The sequence below is a fragment of the Sinocyclocheilus anshuiensis genome, unplaced genomic scaffold (genome assembly GCF_001515605.1).
Source record: "Sinocyclocheilus anshuiensis isolate Anshui unplaced genomic scaffold, SAMN03320099.WGS_v1.1 scaffold208, whole genome shotgun sequence".
Taxonomy (NCBI): Eukaryota; Metazoa; Chordata; class Actinopteri; order Cypriniformes; family Cyprinidae; genus Sinocyclocheilus; species Sinocyclocheilus anshuiensis.
Genome location: NW_015557186.1, coordinates 1422644 through 1434561, shown reverse-complemented (window position 1 = coordinate 1434561; position 11918 = coordinate 1422644). Strand labels below are relative to the sequence as shown.

The 11918-nt window shown below is 33.0% G+C and overlaps 1 protein-coding gene across 2 annotated transcripts in view; it reads left to right on the top strand.

Moving 5' to 3' along the window:
* ccdc9b (coiled-coil domain containing 9B) overlaps positions 1-11918 on the top strand; it is a 38389-nt gene that overhangs the window by 20310 nt on the left and 6161 nt on the right. For both annotated transcript variants that reach the window (XM_016474163.1, XM_016474164.1), the window contains 2 exons: positions 3526-3582; positions 3818-3987. In XM_016474163.1, the coding sequence (XP_016329649.1) occupies positions 3526-3582; positions 3818-3987 (227 nt within the window). The remainder of the gene's footprint in view (positions 1-3525; positions 3583-3817; positions 3988-11918) is intronic.

Genomic DNA, 11918 nt, shown 5'->3' with positions numbered 1-11918 from the left:
AACTTTGTGTCAGTACGTCATAAATAGAACAAGGCATCAGTTTAATGTCGGGTTTTGTCGTGTCGCACCTACAGTCTATGGTCGCGCCGCATCCAGTGTACACAGCGTCACTGATTATAATGGGTTCTACTGTATTTTGCTGCTCTCGTGTCCAGTGTAGACACGGTGTTTAATGTCGTTGGTGAGGAGGAAAGCCTGTGTGTGTGTCCTATGCCTTAGCGGACAGCATGAAACCCACAAAAAATACATAAATAATAGAGAGAGAATAATAATAAGAGTTATTCTCTCTATGCTATTTTTCAGTGTTTCAAGTGATGCAGGTGTTTTTTTTTCCCCTGTAGGTTTTTTTAAATTAAAAAAGCATAAATTTTTCATATTGTTTAATGAAATTATTTGGTAGTCTGAGGTGGAATGGGGATTTGGTATTGCATATTAAATCGCAATATTGGTAAAAAAAATCACAATTAGATTATTTTCCAAAATCGTTCAGTCCTACTAAACATGTTGCAAGAGAGGTGTCACCACCAACATGACAAGGCACTTTAATTTAATAGATCGTTAAAGATCGCGAACACAATTCAAACACCAGTGTGATTTGAACATTTAAATCTGCGTTCGCACTGCCGCTGACCTGAAGAGAGCAGCTGTCTGTCATGAATGAAACCGCTTCACAGTCTTTTCAGCCACACAGTATCATTATTTCTGTGTTACAAACATTCAAATCACAGAAGTACCGGGATAAAAGTTTATAGTTCAGATATAAACTGTGTGGACGATGTGTAGGGTAGCGATTAAAATATATAAAAGTATATTGACACTTCAAATGAAGATTTATCGATTACATTGTTACGCCAGTAGGTGGCGAAAAGGGGCTGTTAAAATGAATTTGTCTTTGAATCATACAAGAGATTCGTTCAAGAACGCTGATTCATCCAGTAATGAAACAAGTACATCTTGAGCAAGTCATTTAATCATTAATTCATAAATTACATGTGATTTTGTTTAGTTGTCTAATGTGTTTTCTTCAGAATCAGGAGAGAACCACAACTTCCATTGGGGAAAAGAAAAAAGGAAAAAAAAACTCAATTTATCCAGAATCATGCAGTTCTATTTTGCACACAAACAGCTCTTAAAGAGTCCAGTTTTTATATAGCCTGTTGATTTTTGTTCATGTTTCATATCATTATTTAATCACATTGGAATCGAAACTGGGAATCGAAAAGAATCGGAATCGATCAAATTCAAACGATACCCAACCCTACTTGCGGTTTTAATTTCACATTTAAAGTGTCTTTTCATTTTTTACATTTTCAACGTTTTATGGTTAAAATATCAAAACATTATGCATTTTAACTGCAGGTTAAATGCATTCATGTTGCATTAAACAGTGTGTAAATACATCAAAATGCCACTTCAGATGCATTGTATCTCTGCATTGCAAAGATGAATATCGTTGTTGATACTGATTTTGTTTGCTTGTTAACAGCCCAAATGTCTTATTATTCAAACTGACTGATTAAATGTAAGAATTTGACTCCAAAGATGATGCACACTTTTAGAAAAAACGGCTTTATAAAGGTAAAAATGCCCATAAATGGTAAAAATCGATTGAAACTTATTGGAAAAGATTAATTTCTGTCACTGCTATGAACTGACCACCACACAGAATATGAAGAATATCAAAAAGTAGTCCTAAAGATACCAGCACAAAAACACAATCGTCTAATTATCATTATTGATAAAATCCCAGAAAATATTGAGATATCATTTTTTGTCAATATCGCACCACCCTACGATCTAGTTTGTTTTCAGTTTTATTTCAGTTTTAGTTATTTTAGTAAATCAAATTAAACTAAATGAAAATGAGAAATGTTACCCTGGCAAGTAGATGAAATAAAATGAATGTTTTTTTGTTTTTAATATTTCATTAAAGTTTATTTTCAATGTTTCAATGTTATTATTATTATTGTTTTAATGAACTATAATAACCCTCCATCACTCAGACTGTCTATGTTGAAATCTGACTGATTTAACTGAAATACTATAGAGTTTGCTTGCACAAATCAAGTGTTTTCTCCTCTCTCTAAAAGTTATTTTCACTATTTATAAACTTAGTCTATTCATTTTACTCTTAACTTTAGTATTCACAATTATATGGTTTGTTGCAATTTATTATTTGCATAGTCATAAGAGTTGAGAACCGCTATATTTTATGCACAGCGTCAAAGCGTTACAGATGTAAGGTTTCTGGAGATTGAGTGTTCATCATAATACAGTTCATTCAGATGAAGCCAAGTGTGTTTTTTCGTGCATTTATCATTAACGGCCCTGAACTTTTAATGAACAGAGCTACAGATGCACACGTCACAGGGTAAGCATTCTCCTCTCTAATAAGAGAATCCTGAATTGGAAATCGGAATGTTTGATCTGATTGAATTTTTTTCCAGATTGAGGTTTTCTAGGCAGCAGCTGTGATCATGACGTCACTAAAGCCAGTGTACTGCTTCTGTGTATCCACATGAGGGCAGTGTGTCCCTTCTAGCATACTGTACAGAAATGCTCAATGCAGAGCGTCTATACCAACATCCAAAATATTAGCCTTTGTACTGAAATATAAATGGAGCATTACACCATTTTACCTGCCGTGTAGAAAATGCATTTTGCCATAAAAAAGCAAGAGGTTTTAATTATAATAAATGCGTATTATTTCATGTGCATCTCTTTCTGGTGTACGTTATGTGCTTATGCGATATCCCAATTTGGTGTTCACATCAAATTAAATTCACAAAAGTGATTTTATATACACTACCAGTTGAACTGTAAGATTTGTAATGTTTTTTTTTTTTTGAAGAGTTCTCTTCTGCTCACCAAACCTGCATTTATTTGATCTAAAATACAGCAAAAGCAGTAATATTGTGAAATATTTTTACTATTTTAAACAGCTGTTTTCTATGTGAATATCTGTTAAACTGTAATTTATTTCTGTGATCAAAGCTGAATTTTCAGCATCATTACTCCAGTCTTCAGTGTCACATGATCTTCAGAAATCATTCTAATATGCTGATTTGCAGCTCAAAAAAATTTATTATTATTATGTTGAAAACAGCTGAGTAGAATTTTGTCAGGTTTCTTTGATGAATAGAAAGTTCAGAAGATCAGCATTTTATGATCTCGACATAACGAAAGTTGTTCTCCAAGTTACACAACTGTGCCAACAGCTGGCAGTATAGACCTGATTATAACTGATGATGTTGTATACTGTATACTTTTTACTGATATTCTTCTGAAAATCATGGTAAAAATTTATGATTTATCAGAAAAAAAATACAATTAAACAGGACACATTTTAATATAAGGGAAAAAAGACTAAATTGAAAGCTGTTTTAAACTTTTATTAGTTTTGATGCTTGATGTCTGAAATCAGAGGATTGTGATTTAACAGTAATCTGTTCATAGGTTTTGATGTCTTGTTGTGTAACAGTCTTTAGCTCTGAGTTTTCAGTACTCGTCTGTGTGTTTATTCAGGACGACGCAGGAAAACCGGATCAATGGAGTCGATGTGAGGACTCGTGTGTCGTCCCGGTGAGAGCGTTTCCACCTTTCACAAATTCAATTAAAGACAGAGCGCAAAACAAAATCTTCAGATGTCAATAATCATATTGTTTTTAAAGTGGAGGGACGTAAACATCATTCCATCTTCTCATATGTTTGCGTTCAACCAAACTTTACAGTATTTAACCGCAACTGCATATCAAATTAGGTCCATTTCGACATGCTTTCCATAGACAGACACGCTCTGTATTTGCCGCTCTTGTAGGTCACAGAGGCCATGGCTGACCTGAACCTCGTCTCATCCCAAGAAGAGCAGCTGGAGTACCTGCGATGGAAGAAGGAGCGTGAGGAGATCGACCGCGAGCGCGTGGCCCGACACAAGAACGCCAAAGGCCAGTGGAGGAGAGCCTGGGACATGGAGAAGAGCGATCTGATGTAAGCCAGACGCCTGCGCCTGATTTCTGTTCTGACGTGAGAGAAACTCATCTGCCTTGCTTTAGTTTGCACCTTGATTTAGTTTGATTTCTTCTTTCGTTTGTTCGTTTTCTGCATGTTTACCTGCCTCATACATACATAAATCACAGCTGTTTGAATCGTAATGGTGTCATTCTTGTCTGTCTGTCTTTAGGTTCATGTGTTCAAATCATATCTTTGTTTTCTTTATTGGTTCTGAACTAAATGATTCATAGATTCACCAGTGAAGGATTAAAGACTTACACTTTTTGACATTTTTGGCCTTTTTTTTTGTGTTATTTAACATGTTTCTTTATGCTTAAAATGATCAAAATTAACATAAATATTATTTTACCTTTAATAAAGTGTTAATATTATTTTGATATTTAATAAAATAATAAATAATTAGGTAATACTTTTTTTTAAGGTGTCCTTGTTACACATGCTACATGTACTTACTATTATAATAACAATTAATTATGCATAATTACATGCAAGTAACCCTAAGCCAAACCCAAATCCTAACCCTTACCTTATAGTGGTGTCATTTAGAGAAGGGGCGTGGCCAAAATATACCCAGATGCCAATAAAACCTAAACAAAAACTCAAAACGTTACGAAACTCTGTGAAAACATGTGTCCGATGACTCTTAACAAGCATGCAAAGTTTCATGAATATCGGACCATAGGTGGCGCTATAACAGTAAAAAAATTATCCTAAAACGCAGTATTTCAATTATAACAGAATTAAATTGTACACAAAAAGTTAATATATTCACACATACACTAAATCTTCATATCATACGATAGATCTCCTCATGCTGAACAACTTTGCCTCTGGGACCAATGTTGTCAATGAAACTGTTAATTAAATATTCAAGATTATTTAAAAAAGCTACTTTTGCGAACTAGTCCAAGGTTTTTCACCCGATCAGAACCAAACCAGTGCAGAAATGCTCTATGGACAGTGTTTATAAATAATTATCAAAAAAAGGTTGAACTTTCAACTCACGGTCGCAAAGGGGTGCCAAAACGTTCGAAAGAGGCGGGGCCAATTTTACTAAAATGGCTGTAACTCTTGAACGGAATGAGGTATCTTCACCAAACTCGGTACACATGTGTAAGAGCTCAGTCTTTGGTAAAATAAAAAGAATTGCGCAGCTTTGCCACTTGGTGGCGCTATAAGAGGGAAAAAAAACAGAAAAACAGCTATAACTACGCAACCGTTGGTCCGATCGACTTGTAAATTGGTATGCATTGTCTTTGTACAAAGTGGCACAAATGTCTATGAGGACATTCGCGTATCTTAAAAAACATGGCCGCCATTGGTCAAAAAATTTCAAGCACTTATTTGACAGGGTTAACGGAGGTCGATTGGAACGAAACTCGGTGGGCATGTTCGACACATGGCCCTAAAGGTCTGTAAGAATTTTGAAAGAAATCGGCCAATGGGGGGTGAAATTGCATTTTTCAAGTAAGTAAACGATTGTATATTGCACGATTTTTCACACATCAACACAATATGCATATCATTTGATAGAACTCCTCATAATGAGAAACTTTGCCTCAAGAACCATTGCTGTCAATCAAATCGTTCATTAAACATTCAAAAATATGTTAAAAAACTCAGATGACCTCAAATTATAGAACATGTACATATATTCACAAAAACACTAGATCTTCATATCATATGATAGATCTCCTCATTTCGAACAACTTTGCCTCTAGGACTAATGCTGTCAATCAAACTGGTCATTAAATATTCAAGATTATTTAAAAAACATACTTTTGCGAACTAGTCCTAGGTTTTTCGCTCAATCTCAATGAAACCACTGCAGTAATATTATCTGGACTCTCTAGAATAATAATTATCAAAAGAATGTTGAATTTTGTCCTTCGTTACCTATAACGAGGTCATTGCAGTAATATAATCTGGACTCTCTAGAACAATAATTATCAAAACAATTTTGAATTTTGTCCTTCGGTTACCTATAATGGGGTCATTATAAAAGGGGTGTGGTCAAATATACCTCAAAGCCTATAAAACCTAAACAAAAATTCTAAACTTTACAAAACGTGGCGAAAACATGTGTCAGATCACTCTTAACAAGCATGCAAAGTTTCATGGAGATCGGACCATAGGTGGCGCAATAACAGTTAAAAAGGCTTCAAAAACACAAGATTTCAATGGTAAATGGCCTCAAATTGCTAAAAAAATCTCATATATGTACACGAACACTAGATCTTCATATCATATGATAGATCTCCTCATTCTGAAGAACTTTACCTCTGGGACCAATGCTGTCAAACAAACTGTTCATTAAATATTTGAGATTATTTTAAAAAACCTACTTCTGTGAACTAGTTGTAGGTTTTAAACTCAAAATCAATCAAATCTGTGTAGTACAATTCTCTGGACTCTCTAGATCAAGATGTTGAACATATAACAGGACCATTTCGTAATATGGTCTTGATCTAGTGTACCCAAAAGTCTATAAATCTTCAAATGAAAAATCAAAACATCACAAATCTATGTGAACTCATGCATTATATGATTCTAAACAATCATGCAAAATTGTATGGAGATTGGACAGAAACTGACACTGTAATAGTTATGAAGGTTAAAAACACTAAAATCTGATTAAGTCAAAGTTTACCACTTCATTTATACAGACATATCAGTTTTGACAATTATGCCACATTATGATTAAATTTAAACCTGAATGGTGCAGCTCTGCCACTTGGTGGCGCTATAAAATGTAAAAAAACATAAAAAACGACTATACGCAACCGTTGAGAAGGTATCTTCTCAAAACTGTGTAAATTGATGCATAATTTCATTCTAAACAAGCATGCAAAATTTAAGAGAAATTGGGCAAAAAATAACACCGTAATAGTTATGAAGGTTAAACACAGTGTTGTAGGAGAAATTGCATCCATAACCACTAGATGGCAGCGGAAGACCACTAATGGCCTCATTAAATGCCCTAAAACAGTACTAATTATAGGTTTGCCTATGGATTCATGCTAAGACATTATAAAATCACTGTTATAACATTTAAAATCACATTGAGTCAAAGTTTACCATTTTGTTCATACAGACATATCAGTTCTTACAATTATGCCAGATTATAATAACGGTGAAACCTGAAAATAACATATACACTCTTAAAAAGAAAAGACTTGCAATAAGTTTTGTCACCTATCATTTATCTCAAATAACTATATCTGCAACAAAATGTGTGTGCGTGTATGTCTGTGTATGTGTGTGTCTGTCTGTGTGTAAGCATGCTTATTGAGTATTAATATAATAGTTTAACCATTTAATTTGTGTGTGTGTGTCTGTCTGTGTCTGTGAGCCTTTTCTCCATTTTGGATGTGTTTTACTGTCAGCCATACATCCAGGTTGGCCTAGACCCTAAAACATACCACCTTAAATGCCTTAACTGCTTGAACCCCGGTAATTGCTGCTTGCAGCTATATTTATTTGTTTCCATCCATGCATTTTTATGCAAATTTTAGGATATTGCATTTAAAAAGTTGGATGGAAACGCAGAGATGTGCATCGAATCTGAAAATTCACATTAAAAAAGTTATTTGCTCAATTGAGACAGTTGTCATTTGTTATGTAGGAAAAAAAAGCCACAGACTTAAAATATTTAGGCCTAAATTTAAGATTTATGTATTAGAATTGCGTATAAAATTTCCTTCCATTTGGATTAAACGGTATTAACATAAAAAACTAATAAACTTAATGTGATGCGTATTTGTCAGTCAGGCACAAATGAAACGGCTCAGATTTCTGCACTCAAAAAAAAATCCTGCCATAGTTTAAATCATTTTTTATTAAATGAAATCAAATAGATGCATATAGTTAATTTATTTGATTTGATTTAAATAATCATATTTCCGAAGTGCGTTTTTTCAAATTGCTTAGAATTAGCATAAATCTGTTCATTGTGACAATATTTAAATCAATTCAGTTAAAAAGTATGAAAATTGTTAAATATGATTAGCTGTGGGGCAAGCAATATTCAATTAGTTAAAAAACACTGAAACAAATTGGATTTATTGATGATAAATATATGAAGAGTTTGGTTCCAAAACGCTATAAATCCATTTTATTTTTACCAAGAAAGTGGCAAGATGAAAACCACTATTTTCTGTTTCAAACTTTCACATAGCATCTTTAGGTTATAATAACATTAAAAATTCAAATCCAGATTTTGATTTTCAAAGATGTATTATAAAATTGTATATTTTTTTCTCAAAATGCAATAAATCCATGACACGCTTTTTTTTTTTTTTTTCAAAATGCAATAAATCCATTGAATCAATATGTAAGTTATTTTTCATGTTGAAACTGTTGAAAATACACAACATAGTAAGTTAATCCACATATGACAGTCTCTGAACTTGGTCAATACTAATCTTATATACAGGCACTGGACTAAAAATACATTCAATCAGTCATAGCTCCCAAAATGAATTCAACGGGTCATCTTGTTAATGCTATAAATTAATTACAACAATAAAAGAAAATTTCATTCCGAACATACAATATCACATTAAACTACAGAAATTCCAAAATGACATTTCCCTTGCATTCAACTTCCAAAAGTGCATTCATCTTTGCCATGTCACAGAACCGGCTTTACTGACGAGATGCACATGACAATCACATGCGATTTATCGTGCAGCCCTAATTAGTTTGTTTGTTGATCACAAAGTACAAAATAGATGAGGAAAACTAGGATGCTGGGTGTATTCAAAGCGCCGCCATTACTGTCTGGAGTGCGTGGAATGGTGAGCTGTGATTGGTTGAGCGGATATATCGTATTCTGCAGAGAAGGGAGACTGGCGTATGTCGCGGTTTGGAAAAAAAGGGAGAAAACATGATAGAATAACTCGGCGGATATTGCATTTTGCGTAAAATTAAAAATTGACTTTTCAATACCGACCAGATACAATTCTGATTTTGGCAGAAACTACTTTTTTTTTTTAAATGGCGTTTATCGCGTTTTGGAACCAAACTCTTCATATAAACATGGTTATTGTGTGTTTAAAACACATTCAGTTTATTAGTACTATTACAGAAATCTGACCTGTTTCATCAAAGTTTGACTGACAAATATGCATCACATTAAGTTTATTATTTAAAACTAGTGGATGAAAATTTTACATGCAATTCAAATACACACACATAAATCTTAAAATCAGGCCTATTTTTTTTTTTTGTCTTTAACTGCAACTTCCATTTTTATTATTGATCATTTGTGGCAGTTTCCCAGGAAGTGACGATTTTGTTCTCTTGTGATGGAAACGATGCTTTATTCGCAAATGTTTTATGCAATATTCCCATTTTTGCAAATGTTTCTACTTGACAAGTAGCCTAAAACAATGTCAAAATAGATACTGCAGCTGTTCTAAAATCTTGCCTGTAGTTAATATAGTAATTTCCCTGTTATTGTCTAAATTTGCAGCAGTAATATCACATTATGATAATTATGAAAAAGAAGCATCGCCATTGGGAAACGTGGCAATGCACAATTCACTTCAAACTCGCATTCAGATCTGACTTAAATATCTCACTCTGACAAATGTTTTGGAAGCAAAATGCAGTAGGATTCATAAATAATCAGTGAGCTGGACTCCTGTTTAATGTCATAGAGGTGATAAAAGGTCCTTGTTTACGCTCTGATGACTGTAAAAGCTTCGTAGATGTCAAACTGCTCGAGACGTTGTGTCAAATCTCGTCTCTGTTCGATTAAACACGAGCTAATCCAAAAGAACTAGAACTTGAGTGGAAAAAAAAGAGAATAGAAATAACATTGACTCGTATCAAAACTTCTTATATATCCATTTGCTTCTGGGAATGTTTATGAATCACGTCTCTTGTAAAACCGAGTGGTATTTGGGGTCAGATGTCTCCATTCAGTGAGCTCATGAGACATGGATGACTTTAATTTAAGGAATTGAATCAAACATTGAATCAAACTTTATTAGAATTAAAGGTCATTCTGGAAACGCCACATAGTCTTTGTCCTGTGTTTGTGGCAGAAATTCAGTGCATTTATATTGAGAGTTTGTAAATTTGTAAAACAATGTTTTATACAGTAAAAAAAAAAAAATAGGGATATACATTCTGTAATTATTTTTAAAGCAAAAATGCATTTATGAATGGACAGAGTCTGTACTTTCTGATAAATGACAAAAAGCATTTAATCAGTGCTATTACTAATAATGATCATCATAATATAACTACATGGTTAAAGTCAGCATGAAATTAAAAACTTGTTTTACTTTAATAATTTGTGTTCCCTCTTATATAGTGGTTTAACTTGAAATTATGACAGAAATATATTACTATTGTACAGTAGAATTCACTTCTTTAATAATAAAAGTGTCATTATTATTATTATTAATAATAATAATAATACAGTTTATTAAACACAATTTTAAAGAAATATCACAGTTTTTCATGGACGTTTTAATTATTATTATTTTATTTTTTTTAAACCTGTTGTGCAGCAATTTGTTTGCTTCAAAATTAAAGGAATTTTATTCAAATTTTATTTTTATTAGTTTAATTAAAAGATTATTAGTTTAATTAAAAGATTAATTAAATTGTTAGTTTTGTCCATTCATATGATGACCACCATTTTTGATAATAAATTTGCATTAAATCATAAAACAAAATACAGAAAAAATAAAACGGACAGCATAATTTTTTATAAAATGCAACATTTCATAGGGCAGTTATACTGTTACAATTGTAATTATTATATTGCTAAAGCTTTATGAATTCAATTGATTAGACAACTTTTTTGCTTATTAAAATTTTATTAAATCATCAACAGATCAGAAAAGTTTTAAAACTGAAAACACAGAATTTGAGAAAAAATAAAATGGATTTTGGGGGAAAATGATTTCACCTCCTTAAATGACATTTGCTGACTTTTCCAACCACCCTTATTTTTTTTATAAATATTTTAAATACTCAGAAATTATATTATGAAAGTAAAATGGGTTTTGAATGCTGTGTTGTGATGTTTTACTCTGTAATTTTATGTCTAACTTCTTCACTAAGAGTACTGCCAAATGGATTTGCATAATAATATGTAGCTCCGCCCCAAACTCACGTGATTGGTCGAGTCAGAAGTTGACATGTCGGGCCTCTCAAACAAACAGATCAATGTTTAACTTAACTGAACTGAGATAAATGTTTTAACATTGAACTGAAAATAATTTGAACATTGAAAATCTAGTGGTAATTAGTTTATAGTTATATCAAAGGGTTTTCTTGGCATAAGGCTTTTGTGTATCCAGGCTCTGGATCTCTGTGCCACATTTAAAGTGCATCATCTGTGTTTTCTGTATATAATGATGCAGAGATGAAATGATGCAAACCTGAGCATGCAGTACCACAAACAAGACTTCAGGCCAAATGTTAACAAATGTCTTCAAATGGGTTTCTCTGGAAGAAATAATCTCCCCCCTGTGAGCACTATTGAGTGGAAGGGAAAGGGGGTTATTTTTAGGGTGCTTTGAATGCCTTGCCTTATTTGGGACGGTTTGCAAGCACTAGAGATCGTTCAGGGCCGCGAGACGCTGTAGGGCCGATCGTTTTGTGGGAGGTAGAAGATAGAAAAACACTTGATCAGTGAATGAATGTCCAGTACAAGAGAACAGAACAATCACGTCACAGTGATTTTTTTTCCCAGTCAAATGTCATCCCTGTATTTAAGCGGGTAAGTCTCACAAAGAAATGTCCAGATCATATTTTACTCCAAAATCAAGAAAGAATAGATTATAATTAAATATATATATTTTACATAAAGAAAATCAGGCCTCTAAAATCTCACTGTAGTAACAGACTGATGAAAATCATTCTGCTTGATCACTATTATTGTT